The sequence below is a fragment of the Hordeum vulgare genome, chromosome 4H (assembly GCF_904849725.1).
Source record: "Hordeum vulgare subsp. vulgare chromosome 4H, MorexV3_pseudomolecules_assembly, whole genome shotgun sequence".
Taxonomy (NCBI): domain Eukaryota; kingdom Viridiplantae; phylum Streptophyta; class Magnoliopsida; order Poales; family Poaceae; genus Hordeum; species Hordeum vulgare.
This window is the reverse complement of record NC_058521.1, coordinates 591,660,653-591,683,939: the sequence shown is the minus strand read 5'-3', so window position 1 is coordinate 591,683,939 and position 23,287 is coordinate 591,660,653. Positions and strand designations below refer to the sequence as shown.

The window sequence follows — 23,287 nt, the reverse complement described above, 5'->3', positions numbered from 1 at the left end:
ATTGATAGCATATATCCTTTTTCATCTCTCTTATTGGTATATTGGAACCAGAAATTGTCCAGTATGCACCTCTGAACTTCATCAAGCTTGATATGGGCCTTTGGCTTGAAATTGAAGGTATTTGGCTGAAATATCTTCAGCCTGTTCTCCTCTCCAAAGAAGAAGCATTCGTCCCTGGTGGGGAATAATCCTTTCTTCATTTCTGCAAATTTGATGCACGAGAAAATATGTCAGGTAAAGTATTATCTTTTCCCTTAATATGCTCAAAAATAACTTTATAACCATTCCCAACTATGGTGTCTTCAAATAAGACCCATCTTCTGGTTGAACTTTTCTTACTATTAATTTTATTATAATATCGACATATGGCTTCACAATCAGTTCGCACTGTAAATTCTTTGAATCCTAGATATAACCTAAAAGCATTTATTGCATTTACAACTGCAAGGATTTCTTTATCAATATTATTTACCGTTTTTAACTTATAACTTCCTGAAGCATATCTACATATTTTTTCATCTGCTTTCGGGGAATATTTATTAGGTTTTTGTTTTAATATAGCACCCCATCCTACTTTAGATGCATCTGTTTCAATAATAAAATAATTATCTTCTAGAGGCAATTCTAGGGGCTTTAAATTCTTGACTTTTTCTTTGATGGCCTTTACTAATTTTATATCTTCAGAATTAAAATATCTCTGACCATTCTTTCTTAATTTAGCATATAAAGGTCCGGCTAGCTTTGCTAGGTTATCTATGTAATTTCTTGCATAGTTTACAATTCCTAAGAATTGTTGTAGAACTTTTTTATCACTCATATTATCAGGAAACTCTAAAATTTTCTTTGCAATATGTTCTTGCAAATATATTTGTCCTTCTCCTATTTCATTACCAAGGAAATTTATTCTTTCTTTACAAATTTCCATCTTCTTTTTTGATAATATGAGCCCATTTTGTTCTACCTTGCGAAAGAACACTTCGAGATGGGCTATATGCTCTTTATATGTTTTTGAGAATACTAACAAATCATCTACGTATACTAATATAAAGGCTTGGTTCTCATTAAATATATTTTGCATTTTCCTTTGAAATAGTGCAGGTGCATTCTTTAGACCCAATGGCATTACTAGCCATTCATAATGGCCTTGCGGACAAGTAAAGACAGTCCATGGAATGGATTCTTCGGCCATTTTCACTTGCCAAAACCCTGCTTTTAAGTCAAATTTAGAGAAAAATTTGCTTCCTTGTATTCTATTGATCCATTCCTGTTTATTAGGTATGTTGTATGCATCATCTACCGTATTATCATTAAGCCTTTTAAAGTTAATTACCATTCTGGATTTACCTCTCACCTCTTCAGCATGATTTCTCACTATAAAAGCAGCAGACCTATGAGGACTTCTACTTTCTCTAATTGCTTTTAATTTTAATAATTCTTCAATATGCATTTTGAACTCTTCAATATCTTTAGGAGTAGCTTCTATTGGCCCTGACTTAATGATATAGTCTTGATTTATAATATTTATTTTGCAAACTATAGAGTTCCTTTCCCAATGTTTCATCGGTATTTCCCCTATAATTTGTATGTTTTCTAATCTTTGCACTATCTTATCTATATCTTTTTTGGATTTTATGTCTCTATACCAATTTGGTGAAAATGATTGTAATGCTATGCATTCTGTACTTGTATTTTCTATATGATATTCTTCTATGGCCTCACTAAGTTCTTCATCTTTACAGAATTCAAGGGCTACCTCTGGACTTGTACTATATTCTCCATCCAAATTAGATATCTCTACATTTTGCAAAGCTTTTCTTTGCTTTCTTACTTCAGATATGTATGGGAGATTATCCTGATAAGGGATAAATGTAACCCCTTCTTCATGTATAATTGTAGTTTGTAAAGACTGTTGTAAAAACCTTAACCCTATTATCATGTCATCATTTATTACTGATAAATCTCTTATTGTAATTTCATCTATTATATATTTCGTGCCATTTATGTATGCTTCAATATTATATGCTAACTGGTTGTGGATTTTCTTTATTCCTGACATATCGGTAGATACTTCAGCTTTATTATTATCTATAGTTTCAACTATTTCTGGACATCTCATGAAATATTTATCATGTATGATGTTCTTTGTGCAACCCGTATCTAGTAGCGCTAACACTTTATAAGAAATGTTTGGCTTTAGAACTATTCTAACTGGGATTCTTATCCCTAACACTTCTTTGAATGGTAATCGAACAATATATTTGTTTCCAAAACTAGTTATTGCATCTTTTAATTGTATTAATTTATCTCCTTTTTTATCCCTTATTGTTATCATTTGTTCTTTCATCTCTGTGATTTTTGCAACCTTATTATCTTGCTCTTTATTATCTTCTAATTCATCCTTTAGCTTTTCTAATTCTGCTTCTAGCTTATTTATTCTATTTTCTAAGTTTCTAACTCTGCTGGATAATATTCTTTCTTCTCGCTCCCATTCTATTTCCTGTCTCCATTTTTGATTACTGACTTTTAGACAGGAGGTACATGCTTGCTTTAAGCATAAACTACATGTGAATCTATTATCTTGGCTAGGATAATATATACAGAAAGCACATTTTATGTTATAATCCCCTTTTCCTTTAATCCAGTCATGTTCACAATCTACTTGATTCATCATTTCGATCTTTAAACCGGCTAATTCATCAATTAGGTCTATTTCATCATCGCTTGATTCATATTCTGGAGTCTCATTTTCTACTTCATCTGTCTCTATGATTGAATATATTGACTCGTCGTCTTTTATTTCATCATCACATACCAAAATATTCTCATTAACACTATCTACTATTAATACTCTCTCTTGCTCCTCATATTTGCTAGAGTACCTTTTCTGGTCTTTATTAGGGCAAGTTCTACTTAAGTGATCGGGAGAGTTACATATGAAACACCTACATGTTTTATCATATGATTTCTTAGGATTATATCTTCTTACATTTCTTTTATGCAAGAATGGGGCTCTATTATCGGACCTTCTCAAGAAATATCTTTTCTTTGTTCTAAAATTTCTATTATCTCTCCTTTGTGGTTTATAATATTTGTTTTTCCGATGCCTTTCTTCTCCATATGTAAGCGGTATTTGGACAATGTTATTGCAGAAATTGTAATCTGACTTCTTCATAGACCTTTGGGCTTGTATGCCTGTACATACCTTTCTTAATTGTTTAAAAACAAATGTTATGGCTTGAGATATATTTACCACGTTTCCACCTGTTTCTTTTTTATATTCTTCAAATATTATGGATCCTAGAGGGTCTGGCAACTTATTAAAATATCTTTCTACAACACCTACATTAAACCCTTGCTTCGCAGTGGTAGCATTATATAAATAATGTTGAGAGAATTCTTTTATTCCTTTCCAGCTAGTTAATGTTAGTTTTTCTATTTCTCTCAACCTTTCGTTTTGTAGTGAGGTATATCCTAATTCCGGGTCTTCTGCGATGATCATATTTGAAATAACATTTGCAAAGTTATTAGGGTTACTTCCGGCCCTTTTTAATTCTTCATACTGATTAGGATATGTCTCTACCCATTGTTCCCATAGAACTTTTACAGATTCTCCTAAAAATGTTTCAAGATATGTTAACATATCCTCTACCTTAGTTCCTATATTATACTGGTTTTGTATATATTTTTGAACTATTAAACCTTTCCATATGCTGATTATATTCGGCCAATCTATAGGGTCATGAGCTGCTAGGTTTAAAATAGCACCATCATTCTTATAATTTTGAAATTGCACTGGCTTTTCAAAATCTCTTCTTTTAGCACCCATATATCTATATTGTCCAGGGATATATGTAGGTTGATAATCATCCTTTTCTGGAGGCCATTGTCCAGCTGATCTGGTAGGTCTCTCTCTCTCTCCTTCTCTTTTTACCGAAGACTCGCCATATCCCTTTCTTCTTTTATTACTACTTTCTACTTCCATAGCTTCCATTGCATTGTCTAAATTTTGTAGTCCCACATCATCTAGTGAGTTATAAAAATCACTATTCTGCTCCGAATCATTATAATTTTCATCTTCTAACCACATATGTTTTACTAATTCCTCTTCCTCTTCATAACTTTCTAGTAATAACTTATTATTTATATCCCATTGCTCTTCTTCACTAACAACTTCTTCTTCCTGAGCAATATTCTTATCTCTATTAGTGATAGCATCATTATTACTACCAGCATGTTCTCCCCTTTCAATTGATGATGTATTTGGCATAATTGAACCACTAGTTACCAACTTTTTCTCATTTTTTAGTTTTTTTAACCTTGCAATTTCTCTAATTATAAACAATTCTCTTTCTCTTTTCTTAGGCCAATCTTTTGTCATAGAATTTTTATATTCCCAATCTATATGCTTTAGCTTATTTTCCCAGTGAATTATTTCATTATCTAAATTAGCTTTTTCCATGCATTCGGTCACACCTTTATTCTTATCGTCAATAGATTCTGTTTCTGACATAAAGGATTCTGCGTCTTCTATTGATGCCGATTTATAGTTCATAAATCTAATGCTACTACTTCCTTCACAATTTTGATAACTTATATAGTTTTCAGGTTGCTTTAATTCTTTTTTCTCTATTAATTCACCAATCTTCCACTCTTCTCCCGCTCTTTCTTCAGAACCAATTTTAAGTGGATTCATAAATTTAATACCCTTTGATTGCATACTATCAATTACATCACTCACATTAACTCTATATCTAGAGTTACTTCTGTTAGTAAGCCTTCCTATAAATTCTATGCTTACTAACAAATTTGTTCCTTTAAAATCTTCATATCCCTTAGTTTGGAAACCAAAACTCATTTTTTCAATAAATTCTTTTACAGGTATCATTAGGTCTGGAGCTATATAGGTTATTAACCTATTTTCATTCATGTCTCCTTCTAAAAATCCTAATGCTGCTTTATCTACTGATTCCCACCTTCGGTCTAATAGAGTTATAAGCACCTTTGCTCCTAATTTCTTCCTTGTCATACCTTTAACTCCTATAATATACATACCTTGATGAATATATTTGTAACCACAATATTTTAGTTCATTTTCAATATTTTTGCTTACTATTCTTAAATCAACTGGGTGTGTTAACACACTTAGTTCTACTTCTCTAGATATTCGGTATAACCCGCTCTTACTCTCAAACATACCCATGTGATATACCTGTTGCGGTTTTATTTTTCTTAGGGTATCCTTTTGATATCTTTCGAGGTCTCTCTGAATATCTATAACTTCTTCAATACTATCAATATCATCGGCTTTACATGATAATCTATGCTTCATTGCGAGTGGTCTTGAGTCTTGCCTTACTAATTGGAGGGTTTTATCTCTTCTAAGGAAGCCTTTAGATATGTCCATTTTTCTGAATTAATATTTCTTGATGATGTTACGATTCCAGATGACGATAGCACAATTTCTTTGTTGTTATGGACACTTTTTAGCTTGTCTAAAACTTGGATTAATAGCTGAAGAATTGTATTATTTTGTCTTATTATAATTTTAGAGTCTTCTTTTGGTGAGTCGTGATCAGAAAATCCTACAGGAGGTGACAAGTATTTGGCTACTTCGTTTAATGCTTGGCTATATTCAGTCATATAATTATGAGACAATCAAAGTTTTAACTTCTTGTAGCAACTTCTTTATATCGAGTATATCTTGTCTTGCTTCTGTGCGAGGGAGTGAGTCTTTGCCTTTACTTAGGTAACGGCCAATTGACAACACTTCTTCTTTAATATAATCGTTATTCTTGCAAAGTACGTTCTGCCTGGCCTTTGCTTCTTCTAGCTTATGTAAGGCGAGATCAATTTTATTGTTCAGACCAGAATATTTATCCGCAAGCTTTTGGTATTCTTTGGATAAACTCTCAAATTTTTGGTCTAAATTATCTTGTCTTTTCCCCCAAGATATGTAAAAGTTATATATCAAATCGACAATTGTATTTAGCTGGCTATGAGATGTATGCCAGGTATGCTCTTCAGAAGAATTTATTCTGCACCTTATATTAATATTCTCTTTAGTATTTATTACCTTACCTGCGCTAACTTCTAAATTTAAATACTTTAACCTATCAATGTTTAAAACGCTGGACCTGATACCAAATATACGGAATATTTAAAATATTCGGAATAATTAAAATATTTAAAATTAATCTAAACTATATTAAGTTACAAATTCAGGTTTTAATGTTGATATACGTGATTACGTATACGAGTCATTAAAGTAAATACAAAGTTATTTATTTATTTTATATTATTTTAGTACGAAGTGTTTTTAAATTATTTCGCTTATATTGCAGGATCTTTGAGGGGCTGTCGAGGCCAACAAGACGACTGAGGTGTACGCAGTGGTGTAATATCCTACTCAGTACTCACCATATTTATCATTATGTTGTTTCAGATGTAGCTAAGTTTGTTCACTTGATGTTTTAATTGCAAATTTATGGAGTAAATTCCTATCGTCTTCCCAGGCAGTTCCACCCGAAGGGAACACTTCTCTACGGCCATAAGGTTCTCATTCAAATGCCATAAAAGGCTACACAGAGAACTACCGGCAGAGTTTTCTCCTATAGGATCCCTAGCATAAGAACTCGTTCCATAAATTCAAAAATAAAATACCAAGTGAAAACACGAAACTACATCATTTCCACAACATAATTTACATATGGTTTTCCCTTTCGGGAACCCCCGAAGGGTTTACACAAGGATAAAGAAATTACCTTCTAACTACCTTCGCGAGCTTACAAATGCTCTAAATATTATAGCTCTTTATTACACGATAAGGAAGTACTACTACTACTACTACTTGAGCAAAGAGCTTGCTAGCTGGGTTGCAACTCTGTGCTCTATCTGTGGCTGGTTCTTCTCCGTCTGGTGTCTCTCTTCGCAGCAAGGCTCCTCCTTTTATAGGCAAGAGAGCACCTCTTGGATGGCTTCCGGGAGAAGGTCCTCTATTATTTCCTCCTTCTTTCTCCTTGTCCATCATGCACCTAGTTTTTAGGCCTTCTAGGCTTTATAGGCTTTGTAGACATTATAGCCCTTCTTTCTAGGGTATTGAGTGCATGTTGGAGAGGTTTGCACACCGTGTCTTGGCTGCCAATGGAGGTGGCATTGTCTTCTTTTTTGATTTTCTTCTTCGTCATGATTTTGTCTTGGACTTTAATCTTCAGGAATATTACAATCTTTGGATATGCATGTGCCCGTACACTGCCTACTGATATGTGTATGCGGGCATACTTGGCTGGAAACATGCACATGTGTGTGCATTGGCTATTGATATGCGTACGCATACATGCTGCAATTTTTTTTTTTGAGGGGGGTCTTCCCTGCCCATATAATTGATATTTCATATCAATATACACTAAGATTCTAAATTCCTATCAGCATTCAGTCGGAGTATATGTCCTCCGCGCCCGAATTCTAACGCATTCAATCAATATTGAGAGTTGTATAATCCGAACCTAGCACCACGTTGGACTAGGGCGGTCGAGGAGCCAGCCATTTTCATCCCGGCGGTTCCCCAGCGGACGGCGACCTACTCCCGGGCGCAGAGGGCTTGCTTTTCACTCGGCGTCAGCACCGTTACGTGGCAGGCCATATACAGTAGTACAACTCCCAATAGTTCTACGGGCTAGCGGCTAGTGGCGGTGGTGAGAGCACTTACTTTTCACTCAGTCACTGCACTGCTTGCCATGCATAGTTCTACGGGCGAACGGCTGAACATACGTGCGTTACTTACTCGTCGCGGCGGTCGTCTATATTATACTGTTGGTATGATCCACGGGATTCTTCTTCCATGAACTCACCTCACACCAGACTAATCATTTCCCGCTTAGGCCTCATTTGGCACGTGGGAATTCAGGAGGTTTCGACAAGAAAATAACCAAAAGGCTCAGAAAATTACACAAAACCTAGGACGCCCATTCGGTAAGAGGGGTTTGCTTAGCCGAATCCTCTTCGTTCCCCTTCAATCCCTTCCTATCCATGTGTTTCACGACCCTCTTCGAAGGACTGGTAGAAGCAAAGCCCCGAGGATTTGAAAGAATTGGATGAAAGAAAGGGATTCACTAAATCCCCTGCTCCCCAAACCTTCCCAATCCGCTTGTATCAAATAAAGCCTTATGATTACAGAGCAGATGAAACCGCGACAACATCATCCAGATAATCAATCACCCAAATCGCTGGCCGCACCTACTACATAGCATAACGAGATCCTTCAAAGTCATACCGTAGTACTCCCTTCGTCACGATTTAAAAGACGTCATGTCCATCCCGAAAGCAGATTAATTAAGAAGTCCATCCCGCGTCTATTTTATAGCCAGGAGCAGTAGATGTGGCCCCTTGCTTTCGGCACCATCGAGCACCAAGTACCGAAAACTCCAAGGCATATGCCCGTCAGCTCCGTGGATCGGCATGCTCGATTCGTCGAGGCGTAGCTGTCCGGGGTTGCGAGATCGATCGGCGTCAGCGCCCGCTGCGCTGCAGCGACGTGTTGGATCGATCGATGGTAGCTGCTGTGTTCACACGGCCGGGCCGGACCGGGCCGAAAGCTACACGTGCGTACGTACTGCTTCAGGTGCGCCGGCCTCCTATCTTGCTTCCCCCTGTTAGGATTCCTATGCGCTCTACAGTGGTGTGATCCGCCACTTCCTGCTAGTGGAGTAGTTGCTAGCCGAGTAAGGAAGTTGCGTCCGTCGCTGCTGCTGTACGTGCTTTCGTGGAGGAAGAGGGAGAGAAACAAAATGTGGCCAACGGCCAAGATGAAAGAGCTGTAGGGTACTGTATTGGCTGTTCGCAACTGCCGACATCGCTCGCTGCCTTCCAGCTTACAGTAAATTACGTTTGCTAACAAATATGTCTGTAACTACCGCCTTGTCATCCTGGCACCAGTGGTCTAGTGGTAGAATAGTACCCTGCCACGGTACAGACCCGGGTTCGATTCCCGGCTGGTGCATTGATTTTTTTCATTTTTCATTTTTCATTTTTCATTTTCATTTTTCATTTTTCATTTTGACATTTGATACGAAATGGCCATTCTGCTGGACAGTTCTGATACGGCTAGTGCTTGTTCCGCAATTTGTGTCGGCGAGTCCGGTCCAATGTTGTGGAGCGGGAGCGGGCGATGTAGACAATCACAGAAAGTAGAACACACAAGACGTAGGGAGGAATCAATCTTTATTAATGATTAACACTGTTACAATGATTGCCTCTCCTCTGCTTATATAAGGGTATGCAGTGAAGAGATAAGTACACATCTAACGTGAGTTTAGCGAACGAGAGGGGCTGGTTGCGTGCCTCGCACGCCTCACCGTGCGAGACCTTCCGGGCCGGCCCAGTTTCCCATCACTCCTCTTTGGATGATTATCCGTATATTCATGTCTCAAAACTCCAAAAAAATCAATGGAAAAATGTAAAGAAAGAGCACATAGTATACGTTGTTGTATTGCACGAATTGACTCCTTAAAAACCTTAGGTGAGAAACATCAGAAAAACTCACTCAAGGGGAAAAGAGTACACAGTACGATATCATTGGGATCGAAATTTTAGCGACAAATTTGTGAAATTTCTCCCCCCGAACCTTGCATCACTCTAAGTCTCATCATACCGATTCCACGCACACACCTCTCCAAAGATGATGCCGGTAACGATTTAGTAAACATATTAGCAAGATTGTCACACGACTTAGTATGCAAGATTCTCACCTCGTTCATCTATTGCAGTTCATGTGCATAGAAGAACTTGGAACTAATATGTTTTGTGAGGTTACTCTTCACATAACCCATCTGAACTTGCGCAACACAAGCAACATTATCCTCATAGATAATGATAGGGGTTTGTACGGTGTTCAGCCCACATGTCTGCTGAATGTGGCTGATCATCCGTCGAAGCGATACACATTCCTTTGACGCTTCGAACAGTGCCATTATTTCCGAGTGGCTCGTGGAGGTTGACACAAGTGTTTGCTTGGTTGGTATCTCCACGAGAACGCAGCCTCACCACAAAGGAAAACATATCCAGTCTGTGGCTTGCAATCATGTGGGTCCGACAGATACCCAGCATCGACATAGCCTATAAGGGATAGGTCTTGATTCCTTCTATAAAATAGGTCAATATCTTTGGTCCCTTGCATGTAGCGGAAGACGTCCTTGACACCTTTCCAATGTCTCTTGATAGGATCAGAATTGTACCTAACAAGCAAATTGACGGCGAAAGCAATGTCTGGCTGTGTACAATTTGCGAGGTATATGAGTGCCCCAATTGCACTCAGGTAAGGAACCTCTGATCCCAGAGTTTCATCCCCCTCTTTCCTAGGCCTGAACGGGTCCTTGTCTGGCTGTAAAGACCTCCCGACCATCAGGGTCTTAGAAGGGTATGCCTTGTCAAATTCAAATCTTTCCAACACCTTCTAGACGTAGGCCGACTGGTGCACTAGAATCCCATCAGGGGAATGTTCAAGTTGAAGATCCGACATGGATGCGCTCGGTGGCGATGACCTACAAGCGATGGCGCTCAGCTTGGCTATCGTCTCCCTTCCTAGTTTGTGCACTCCGGGATCTAGCCTCTGCATGATTTGCAACAGAAGGCTAGTTGCAAACCCCCTTTCTGAAATATAGGACTAGTTGCAAAAATGTGGACACAGAGTGGGTTACTCTCGACATCTAATCAAGAATATATCCGACGAACACGGATGCGACGGACGGTCACACAAGATCGGTTGGCTGAAGGCAAGCGTTTCCCAATAAGATCTATCACTCATTGTAGTAAAAGAGTTGTAGAAAAGTGGGTGATGGGATATATTAAATTTACTCGAAATTGCCTAATAAATGCAGATTAAAATGCTTGTTGTTGTGTGTTAACATGCTTGTAAGAACAAAACTTTCATTTTTCTACTCCCTCCATCCCAAAATTCTTGTCTTAGAAATTTCTATATATGAATGTATCTAGTCATATTTTAGTATTTAAATACATTCATTTTTAGACAAACCTAAGACAAGAATTTTAGGACGAAGGGAGTATGCTTTTCTTTTCATTTTTCATTTTTATTCTTTATTATCAACTTCTACCTTTTTTTCCTTTTGAGTTCATGATTTTTTTTGTGAAATCTGGGAGCCATTTTCTCAATGAAGGATAATTTAAAAATTCACATTTCAATTTCACGAACACCTTTCCAAATATGTGAACTTTAAAAAAATAATCAAATATTTGCATATCTTGTGAGCCGTTTTGACATCTGGAAACATTTTAAAATTCATGAACACTTTTTTATTTAGCAAAAATTCATTAAACCCATGGGTATTTTTATTTTTTAAAGCATTCACTAAGTTCATGATTTCTTTACCTTTTTAAAATCCAGGAATATATTTTAATTCAATAATATTTTTGAAACTCATGAACCTGTACAAAACATTTTAGAAATTGAGACTATTTTAGAAATTCATGATTTATTTTTAAACAAATATATTGTTTTTAAAATCATGAATATTTTGTTTGTTTTTTTTAACTTCACGAACATTTTACATATTGGATATGATGTTTTAGAATTCAAATACATTTGGAAAATCGTGATCCTTATTGCAAAAATTTAATAATATGTGATAAAATCTCTAGAAATTTCTAAATAGAAAATTTCTGTAAAATTTGAAAATTCTCTATCAATTTCTCGCGAACATTTGCTAATTATGCTAACAGTTTATTAATTTTGTGAATATGTTTAAAACACGTGGGAGTTTTTGAAAAAAAAATTCAAAACTTTTATTTTTCGTGAACATTTCTCGAATTCATGATTTATAAGTTTTTTTACTATCATTCACTGACTTATAAAATGAATAAATACAGAAATAAAATGAAGAAAAGGAAAACAATAAAAACGCAAAAGCTATAAACGGGCGCGCCGCCCTGGCCCGCTCCACCGGTGGTCAACCGGCCGGAGGAAGGTAACCCCTATACCCGAACTCTATTTTCATAACCCTAAAAGTTTCGTGAAATTTAGGTGAGTTAGGACTTGCTCGGTTGTCTTGCTGAGCCTTGCCTTGTTAGGATGGGCAAACTAGCCTAGCTGAGCTAGGGTTTGGAGGCAAGGCATATTATTGATTTGGTCCCCTTGCCCCCGATGGCAAGATTTTCGTGTTTTTTCGTTTGGATTTTGACTTGACCAGATACATTCATCACTTTGCCATGATGTTGTGGTTACCAACTTCCCTCGATTGGCTCAGTTATTTATCTGAGTATAGCAGCTTCCGGATTCGTCATGATGTGTTTTTGTACCAAGTGCAGGGTTGGAAGTAATCAAGTGCTTGTTGGTATAAAAGAAGCAAGCACAACCAAGACACAAAATGCTGCTGGCATGCCTAAAGGTTAGTTTCTTTCTTTTTGTAGTACTTCAACATCTTAGTGATAAGATATATTTTTTGAAGAGGCGTATCCAGTGCTGAAAGCTCCCACACAAAGTGGGGATTGGAGAATCTAATTTGTAGAACGGAATTACTGCACACACGATGGTTGCCGGACGAAAATCATACGATACCCATGATCAATGGCTGTAGCCCACTGAACGAATGAGATAACATGGCTGTAATTTTGCGTCGGAAGTCGGCTGCAACATATCGTCCATGTAGCAGGGCTCTTTCTAGAAGGTCTTACCCCTTGTACAGTAATTCTGCAAGGAAAGCTGGTTCTAACCCAGGACCTCCAGGCCACAAGTGGGAGGACTCTACCACTGTGCCAGGCGCGCCATGCATCTTAGTGATAAGATACATTTGCTAATTGACTCACCTTGTTGTACATATCTCATGCAACATTATAGTGAACCTTTAATATGTGATACTTGCCCCTTACCAGCTGCTGTTAATTTTTTCAGTACCCCTTTAGTGCTGCAACCACTTTATTTGAGGAGTGCCAACTGACATGTTATGTTTCTTTAAACAGATGGTATGCATGAGATTAACTCTTTTCAAGAGGAATTCAAGGACAATATCTGGAGCACACTCAGTAAAGATGTTGCAAACACTATGGCTGGATGTGTTGTCTCACTTGCTTCATTCAATGGTGATTGTGTTGCGATATTCTCACTTTTATTTCTCTTATTTCACGGATTATTAAAGACCAAATTATGATGTGTGCAGGAAAGGCGAAATGTTTTGCTTGCACAGGCCTAATTATAGACTGTAATCCCGTGAGAATTCTTACTTCAGCAAGTTTGGTTCAAATTTCTGGCGATGGAAACAGGATTGATGATAACTTGCAGGTTGGCACTGGTAGTGCATATCATTGTTTGTGCCTTTTGTTTGTCCGTTTATGACCCCGGTTTATAACCTTATCATTGCAGATTGAAGTGTACCTTAATAATACAGAACAAGTCACGGGGACATTGAGACATTATGATCTATGCTATAATGTTGCGGTTGTAGAGATCATCGGTTCCTGCTGCTCTACCACAGTGGGATTGATGAGGCATATTTCATTCACCCCCAATATCGAGGTTTTAGCTGTAGGGCGTCTCATTGAACATCGGAAACTAATGGCCTCAAGAGGGGTGTTAATTGACAGAAAAGGCAAACTTGCTTGTGAAGAGCTTAGGATTTCCACTTGTAAAATCACCAAGGTATATGTATATTTTGATCTTCCTTCTATGTTTCGCATGTGGCAAAATAATTATTTGTATTAGAAGTATGATCAACTCATCATTGAATGTATTGAATTTAATCTGTAATTAATTACACATATCATATTTTTTTGCACCCCCTTTATCTGGTGTCACTTATGTTTTTCTTTGTCCTAGGCTGGAATTGGAGGGCCTCTTATTGATGCTCGAGGGAATTTGATTGGCATGAATTTCTTCCATGATGAAGAAACTCCGTACCTACCGAGGGAAAAAATTCAGGAACTTGTGAGACGTTTCAGTGAAGAACGGTATGTTCAATACCTTTTGTCATGGTGTAATATTGAGGTTTGCGTAAGCTCTTTTCGATGCCTGAGATTTACATGTAGTGTACATGGTTTTTGTGTTCCAACAATGTCCGCAGTGTTTGCAATTTCCACGTCCTTACCATCCCAACAACATCGATGTAGGCATATCTTGTTTGGATATATATATGTGAAAATAGGCCCGCACAGTTGACATGATGCTTATCACTTTTCCTCATTGGGGCTCCAATCTATGGCTTGTTAGCTAGAGGCCAACAATAGAGACCCGAAGGCCTTACTGATGCACCTTAGAGTGGAGTAGGGACCAAGGGAGTGTAATGTTGCTTTGAATGCTCCAAGAAAATGAAGGAAGAACATCTATCTAAAATTTCAGGGCTCATTCGAACAATTTGAAAATTTTCCTAAGGTTCCATTCCTCTGATATTTTTATTAAAGATAAAAGTTGTTCCCAAACAAGGCGTAGAGCTGAAAGCTTGAACCGTTTGGTGGTGCTGAGACAGAGACCCGTCTCATTGATTAATCTGATTCAGTTATATGGTATTGACACTAATTTTCTTTTTTCTTTTTATTTTTATTTTGTAGCGTGAATGACGGTTGGCCTGAACCAAGGCATCGTTATTATATACCAAGTTGGTACCCTGTGCCGTTTGGTTTGTTCCCAGACAACGTGTACGATGATTTTGTAGAGGGTGGATCTTCAAGGGGTGCTTGGCGTGTGTGGTGAGACTATTTGTTGGTTGTGTGTCGAACTGCTTGTTACGTACTAGAACTGATGTGGCCTTGTGAATTCGAGATTAGCGAAGCAGCTTTGGTCTTTACCCAAGGCATTGTCACTTCATTGTAATGCTGAGTGAAATCCTTGATCAGTACTTGGATTCTTCAGTTATTTGTTTGGCAATTACGATCGCTAATTGACTGTTTTGTACTAATTATATTTCTAACATTTGTCGTAGGATGTTGGTTCTTGTGTAATTCATCATTTTGAGGACTCCTTTGTATGTTGGTTCATCATTCATCACGCAAAGCTCAGTCGACAACCATGTGGGAACAAATACATGTCTAGTTAAAAACATGCTGGCGACGAGACGCATATGCATCGGGTTGAAAGTATACATAACTTAGGAGGATGAGATATTGAGATGGAATAGGAAACCATTTGCTAGCTACCTTGGCATATAAGGGTGTGTTTGGTTGGGGAACCAAATGTCATGGAATGGAATGATTCTATTTCCGCTCCATTCCTGTGTGTTCGGTAGAAGTAAAAGAGTAGAACGGGTTGATTCCGTTTTGGTGTTTGGTTGAAAGCATGGAATGAAAAATGAAATGACATACAATTCAAAATTTCGATAGCATTTCGTTTGTATCTTCAAGAAAGACAACAAAACAATATATATTGACAAGCTTATAACACATATAAGTGATGCATACTATCAAAATTACAAATGAAAGAGTGGTGAAACTAGAACATATGCTTTCCTTCATCCAAAGAGACTATTTGATCAGATGTGCAGACACTAGCAATGCAGCACATGCTTTCCTTCATCCAAAGAGACCTGTTTGATCAGAGTGTAGAGTAAGATGGATAAACTCTGTCTATGTTCATCTGATGTACATGGGTGTGCTTATATACACATGAGGTACAACGAGAGAGAGGAGGGAGTTACAACAGAACCGTAGCGCTCACGCCGTGCATGCATGCGAGAGGGGAGTCGACGTGCGTGGGAGCGTGGGCGTGAGGCGCCGTAGGACTCGCTCCCAAGAGTTATCCTCGAGCTGACGGTGGGGCTGGATTATGTTTCCAACACCCCCCGCAGCCGAAACGTGGTGTTCGCCGACGTTTAGGCTGGAACGAAAATCGACGAAGACACGAGTAGGCAACCCCTTCGTGAAGATGTCCGCGAACTGAGAGGACGTAGGGACATGGAGGACGCGTACTTCGCCGAGAGAGACACGCTCCCGAACAAAGTGAAGGTCGATCTCCACGTGCTTCGTGCGCTGATGCTGGACGGGGTTGCTGGACATGTACATGGCGCTGATGTTGTCGCAGTAGACCACGGTGGCGCGAGGCGGAGGCCGGCGGAGCTCCGTGAGAAGCTGCCGCAACCAGCAAGCTTCGGCGACGGTGTTGGCGATGCCCCGATATTCAGCCTCCGCGCTAGAGCGGGAGACAGTGCTCTACTGTTTCGAAGACCAGCTGACAAGGTTGTTGTCGAGGAAGACAGCGAAGCCGGATGTGGACTTGCAGGTATCGGGGCAGCCCGCCCAGTTGGCATCCGTGTAGGCCGTCAGGTCGCTGCTGGCGGAGCGGAAGAAGTGCAGACCGAGGTGGGTAGTCCCTCGAACGTAGCGGAGGACCCGCTTGACCATCTGGTAGTGAGCCTCCCGGGGATCATGCATGAACAAACAACATTGTTGAACATCATAGGACAGATCGGGGCGCGTAAGAGTGAGATACTGGAGCGCCCCGGCGAGGCTGCGGTAGAGTGGTGGGTCGTGGAAGGCAGGGCCGGTGGTGGCGGAGAGCTTGGAGGTGGTGTCGACTGGGGTGGAGACCGGCTTGCAATTGAGCATGCCGGCGCGCTCGAGGATCTCCAGGGCATATTGCTCCTGCGAGAGGTGGAGACCGTCGGTGGTGTGATGGACATTAATGCCCAGGAAGTGGTGGAGGGATCCCATGTCGGTCATGGAGAACTCACGATGGAGAGAGGAGATGATGCGTTGTAGGAAGGTGGTGTTGCTGGCGGTGAGGATTATGTCATCGACATAGAGGAGCAGGAATGCTGTGTCTGTGCCGCGGTGGAGGGAGAACAGCGAGGAGTCCTCCTTGGAGGCGGTGAAGCCTAGGGAGAGAAGGTAGGACGTGAAGCGAGCGAACCATGCGCGGGGAGCCTGCTTGAGGCCGTACAAGGAGCGGTTGAGGCGGCAGACGTCGCGCGGCCGCGCAGCATCGAGGAAGCCGGCTGGTTGAGTGCTGTAGACCGTCTCAGCGAGATGCCCATGGAGGAAGGCATTCTTGACGTCGAGCTGGTGGATGGGCCACGAGCTGCCGGCGGCAAGACTGAGGACGACGCGAATCGTGGCGGTTTTGACGACGGGACTGAAGGTCTCGCCGTAGTCAACCCCAGCCTGCTGTGTGAACCCGCGAAGCACCCACTACGCCTTGTACCGTGCGAGAGTCCCGTCGGAGTTGAACTTATGCCGGAAGATCCACTTCCCGCTCACCACGTTCGCACCTGCAGGACGAGAAACCAGCGACCAAGTGTCATTCCGTAACAACGCATTATACTCTTCGAGCATGGCAGCGGCCCAGTTCGGATCCTGAAGAGCTACGCGGTAGGAGGAGGGTATGGGGCTGACGGGCGGCGAGATGGTGAGGTTGGCGTGCTGCTTGGGTAGGAAGAAACCGGACTTGGTGCGCGCGTGCATGGGGTGCAGATTGGCAGGCGGGCGGACGAGAATGGCATGGGGTGGTAGAGGGCGCGGTGCCGACGACGGGCCAGCGGTAGCGGCGGGGGCAGTGGAGGCAATGGCAGGGGCTTCTGCGAGCGGGGGAGCTGCATGTGAGACGGAAGGAGGACCGGGGGTAGCCGGCGAGATGGGGGAGTTGCATGCGAAGTTGGAGGGAGGTGGGGGTGCATGCGAAAAGGTAGGAGAGGTGGGTCGAGCGGCTGGTGCGGGGGACGCGCGAAGCGGTGGTTGCGGTTGGTTGGGAGGCGTAGGTAGCGGTGGGGCAACTGGTGCCGGTTGGCGCAGCGGAGCTGGCGCGGTCGGCTGCGCGGATCCCGGGGCCGCAGGTGCTGCCCAGGACGAGGCAGGCAGGATCTGGGGGTGAGCCAGATGGGGAACCGGGGAAGGTGGAGTGGGGCCGGGGAGATCTGGAGGGGATGTGGCTGCAAAGGGGAAGGTGTGTTCGTCAAAAGTGACGTGGCGAGAAACGTAGACACGACGGGTGCGTACGTCAAGGCACCGATAGCCTTTGTGCTCGAGGGGATAGCCAAGGAGAACGCAGGGGTTGGAGCGTGGTGCAAGTTTGTGAGGGGCTAAGTGGGTGAGGTTGGGGAAGCAAAGACAACCAAAAACGCGTAAGTGGTCGTAGGCTGGATGAAAGCCGTGGAGAAGGAAGAATGGGGTGAGCTGGTTGACGGCGGAGGAGGGGCGGCGATTGATGAGGTGGTTGGCCGTCTGAAGAGCCTCGACCCAATATTCGGGCGGCATGTGAGCGTGAACCAGGAGCGTGCGGAGGACATCGTTGGTTGTGCGAAGGAGACGCTCAGCCTTGCCATTTTGCGGGGATGTGTGTGGGCAGGAGAGGCGGAAGGAGACGTCGAGAGAGGAGAGGTAGGAGCGAAGGTCGTGGGAGAGAAACTCCCCGCCGTTGTCACATTGGATACATTTAATGGTGAGGTTATATTGGGTGTAGACATAAGCGAAAAAACGTTGAAGGGTGGCCGCGGTGTCAGATTTGTGGCGGAGGGGAAAAACCCACGAGTAATGTGTGTAATCATCGAGCACTATGAGGTAATATTGATAACCAGAAAAACCGCAAACAGGGGATGTCCATAAATCACAATGAATAATCTGAAAAGGTGCGGTAGTATGCGAGAGGGATTTAGGGAACGGTAAACGTGGTTGCTTGCCGATCTTACAAGATCCACAGATCTCAGAACGAGGCAGATTATTACATGAATCAAGGAAATTGTTTGCTAAAATAGAAAGAGAGGCACGGCTGGGATGACCGAGCCGCAAATGCCACAAATTGCCGGAGCTGGAAACGGAGAGTGCGAGCGCGCCGTCTTGGGTCGGAAGGAACGGGTACAGATCGCCGGAGCTGCTGGACCTCATGATGAGTCTCCCCGTTGCTATGTCCTTCACAGAGAAACCAAAGGGGTCAAATGAGACAATACACCAGTTGTCACGAGTAAAGCGTCGAACAGAAATGAGGTTTTGGATAATATGAGGAGAGACTAAGATGTCATTGAGATGGAAGGGAGGGAGGGTGGCTGATCCGGTAGCAACAACATGAAGGGTAGAGCCATCGCCGACGGTAATGCTCGAAGGAAAACGCGCGGAGACGGAGGACCGGTCGAGGTTACCTGACGAGCCGGCGACGTGGGAGGTTGCTCCGGTGTCCATGTACCAGTCGGACCCGGAGGGAGGTGGCTGCGACATGTTGGCGAAGGCATGGGCCATCATAGCCTGCTGGTCCCACTAGGTCGCGGACGAGGAAGAGCCGACGACGGGGTATGCCTGGTGAGGAGCGGGGGGTCGAGGACCGAGAACGCTCGCGGCGTTGGGCGGCGCCCAGGTGGCACGCCACTGCTGCGCCGTCGGGAGCGGAGCGCCGAACGGGGCGAAGTAGCCCATCCAGGGCTGCTGTTGCGGCGGCCCGACACGTCCCCCGCCACCGCTGGAGGAGGCACCGGGGTGACCGCGACCGCCGCGTTGACGATCACCGGAGGAGTTGTTGGAGACAAGCGTTTTGCCCTTGTCGGCGGGAGCAGGTGGAGGCGTACGGTCGCCACCACCGAAGGAGGGCCCGCCCCCAGAGGAGGACCCCGCATGGCCGACGGAGAGGGCCGTAGCGCCGGTGGCTTGCTCACGTTCGATGACAGCGATCTCCTCCAGGAGCAGCCGCGACCGAGGGAGCGGTCGGAGACTGGTTCGCCCACGTCGGACATGGCGGCAGCGAGTTGTTGTAGACGGCGGCAGTACTGAGCGACAGTCATGTCGCCCTGGACGGTGGCGCGGAAGTCGGCGTCGATGTGAACGGCGCGGCCAGCGGCGTTGTCCCGGAAAAAGATCTCCAGCTGCTGCCAGAGGAGGAACGCGGTGCTCTCCGGTGTCTGGATGGTGTCGTAGAGGTCGTCGGAGATTGTCGCGTAGATCCACAGGACGATGGTTATGTCGTCGTTGCGCCAGACTGCGTTCTCGCGCAGAGGTTCGACGTCCTCGAGGACGTGATCCTCCAGCCGGTACTTGCACAGAACGAACCAGAGGAGTTGCCTCCACTTCGAGTAGTTGCCGGAGTCGAGGGAGAGTTTGAAGGGGATGTAGGAGGCGATGTTGACGTGGTGCATAGACGGGGGTGGGGCGAGGGGAACCTGAGGAGGAGCGGGGGCGAGGGCCCGAGGTTCGGGTTGGAGGACGCGCAGGGGGCGCACCGCGGCCGCAGCGGCGGGAGGAGGGTGGCACAGAGCGCGGGCGTTGGGGGAAGCTGGCGCGGCGGCGACGGGGGAAGCAGGCCGGGCGACGGGCGCTGGCGGAGCCAGTGCTGGCTTGGGGCGACGCAGGGAAGGACGAAGGGAGCGTCGGCGTCCCCGAGAGAACGAGTGCGACGGAGTGGACGTCGGAAACTCATGGTGGAAGCGAGGGAGGGATCGGTGGACGTCTGATACCAGGTAAGATGGATAAACTCTGTCTATGTTCATCTGATGTACATGGGTGTGCTTATATACACATGAGGTACATCGAGAGAGAGGAGGGAGTTACAACAGAACCGTAGCGCCCACGCCGTGCATGCATGCGAGAGGGGAGCCGACGTGCGTGGGAGCGTGGGCGTGAGGCGCCGTAGGACTCGCTCCCAAGAGTTATCCTCGAGCTGAAGGTGGGGCTGGATTATGTTTCCAACATGTAGTTTATTCCTGATGATAACCTAGCAAAGTAGAGCAGATGCATGCGCTTGAAGTAGGGATTGTGCAACCACTAATTGAGCGGCTCCTCGCACCCGACGAAGCAGCCGGTGTTGCCGCTGGCGATGAAGAGCATGAACTGGAAGAGATCGAGGCAGTTTCCCCGCATCTGCTGCAAATCGAAAGAGGAAACGGAGCAGTCAGTACGCAGCGACGGAAGGAACGAACTGGCTGGCGAGGAACAGAGGAATCGGCCGGCGCGCTCAGATCCGATGGAGGGGGAGAGACGGAGAGCGAGGCTCTCGGGCCGTGGGTGTGAGACGGGTGAGCCAGGCGCTGGTTCTGCGTCGTCCGACCGTTTTTCGCATATGGGTTGAATATTCGGTCCGTGGGAACGAGTTGGTTCTGGTGCATATCCCAACCGAATGCGAGAATGAGGCCCGGGAACGGGTCGGATCCGAGTGCATTACTACAACCAAACACATCCTAGTTACGTTTCATCCTTCCCACAAGTATGCGCGTGGGCTGGATTATTCGTTTGGTTATTTGGGATCAAATTCGGCCTACTTCCATGACCAAGGCTCGATTTGGCAATTTCTTTAGGTCAGATTAGTTTGTCTTCTTCCGGTTTATACGAAATACATCCCGTTTTGTCTAGAGGTCCATGGAGCTTGGAAAACTGCCGGATGGATAGCAACTAGTATTGAACAAAAAATGTATTTAATATTAGCATTCCCTATTTGACGCTGCAGGCGCTCGTTAGAGACCATTTTTGCTCCACACTTGACCGGTTCAGTTTGGCTTTTTTATTGTTAAAGCTTAAAGAAAATATGCTACGTCCAGAAATACATCCCGGTTTTGTTTAGAGGTCCATCGAGCTTGGAAAACCGCCGGATGGTTACCAACTACCGAACAAAAGAAAGATCTTTAATATTGTCATTTCTTATTTGACGCTGTAGGCATCCGTTATAGACCATTTTTACCGAGGGACACCTGCAAAGCGCACCACCACTCCGCAGCATCCGTGCTCCGCACTTAGGCCGGTCTAGTTTGGCTTCCTTTTTGTGTTAAAACTTCAAAAAATGTGCAATGTCCCGAAATACATCCGGGTTTTGTCTAGAGGTTCATGAAACTTGGAAAACCGTCGAATGGATACCAACTACCGAAAAACGCCTTTAATTGGGATTCCCTATTTGACGTTGCACACGCCCGTTGCAGACCATTTCTGCTAACTAGCGTGCAAAGCACATCCCCGTTCCGCACTTGGGCTGGCCCAGTTTGGCTTCGTTTTCTAAAGCTTAAAAAAAAGAAGCCAAACGTGCTATTTGGCGTTGCAGGAGTCCTTTCGGACCATCTTTGCTAACGGGTGTGTGCAAAGCGCACCACCGCTTCGCAGCACCCCCGCCTCGCACTTGGGTCGGCCCAGTTTGGCTTCATTTTTCTGTTAAAGCTTAAAAAAATGTGCTACATCCCAAAATACATTTCGGTTTTGTCTAAAGGTTCATGGAGCTTGAAAAACCGTTTGATGGATACCAACTACCAAAAGAATTGGCTTTCCCTATTTGGCGTTGTAAGCGCCCGTTGCAGACCATTTTTGCTACCGGGCGCCTGCAAAGCGCACCCCTGCTCCACACTTGAGCCGGCTTAGTTTGGCTTCGTTTTTTTGTTAAAGCTTAAAAGAACGTGCTACTCTCGGGATCGAACACATGCCCTCACGCTTCGAGGCGACCGCACTAACCACTAGTCTATTGCAATACAAGTGATAAAGTTCTTTTTTCACCATTTTAATCTCTTTGTCCAGGATTTTTCGTTTCGCTACTGGTTTAGACGGTTTATTCGGTTTTTCGTGTCATGTGCTTTAATTTTCTTATAAATGTACGGATTATTTTTCAAATTCTTGAACCTTTTTTTTCAGTTTTAGGAAAACTTTTAAAAATTTAATGAAGTATTTTTTAAAAATCGATGATTTTGTTTTTACATTCGATGAACCTGTTTTCAAAATTGCTGAACTTTTTTCAACTTCTCTGAACTGTTTATTAAAATTTATGTAATATTTTAAAATTTGGTGTTTTTTTCTAAAATTAGTGAACTTTTTAAAAATGTATGAACTTTTTAAAAATGTATGAACTTTTTAAAAAATAAAGATGAATGCTTTTTAATTCGATGAACTTTTCTTCAAATCAATGCACTTTTTTGCGAAATTTGATGAACTATTTTTTATCACAATTGGTGAACTTTTTTCAAATCTGTGTACTTTTTTTGAAAACCCGGCGTACTATTTTTGATTTCATGGTTTCTTAATTCAAAACCAATGAACATTTTTCATAACCCCGTGAAATTTTTTCAAAATTGTTAGTTTTTACTTCACAATTGATGAACATTTTTCAAATCAAACTATTTTTCAAATTGATGAACTTTTTAAAAAATCACGAACTATTTACAGTTTTATGCTTTTTCCAATTTCATGTAGTTTTTTTCGGATTCATGAACTTTTTCTAATTGGTACGATCGTTTATCATTTTTTTATTTATTGTTTTGTGAAATCATTTTCAAATTTATGTTTTCTCTATTCAATTTATTATAGTGGTTATATAATACTATTATATGCTAATGTTGTAATGAAGGAATGGTTAAGTAGACTTGTTTCCTCAGTGTGAGCAGGAAAAGGTGAGTGTTGCTTATTGGTTTGCATG

The 23,287-nt window shown here is 42.9% G+C and overlaps 1 protein-coding gene and 1 non-coding gene across 2 annotated transcripts; both read left to right on the top strand.

Moving 5' to 3' along the window:
- Positions 1 to 8,924: 8,924 nt before the first annotated feature.
- On the top strand, positions 8,925 to 8,995 carry TRNAG-GCC. The gene has a single exon. It is a non-coding gene; the product is annotated as a tRNA-Gly (tRNA).
- A 1,516-nt stretch (positions 8,996 to 10,511) lies between these two features.
- LOC123450856 lies at positions 10,512 to 14,937 on the top strand. Its single transcript, XM_045127915.1, has 8 exons — positions 10,512 to 10,578; positions 11,891 to 11,975; positions 12,316 to 12,395; positions 12,967 to 13,086; positions 13,164 to 13,285; positions 13,367 to 13,642; positions 13,820 to 13,950; positions 14,548 to 14,937. The coding sequence occupies exons 1-8, from the start codon at positions 10,512 to 10,514 to the stop codon at positions 14,687 to 14,689; spliced, it is 1,023 nt and encodes a 340-aa protein (XP_044983850.1). The 3' UTR covers positions 14,690 to 14,937.
- Positions 14,938 to 23,287: the final 8,350 nt, after the last annotated feature.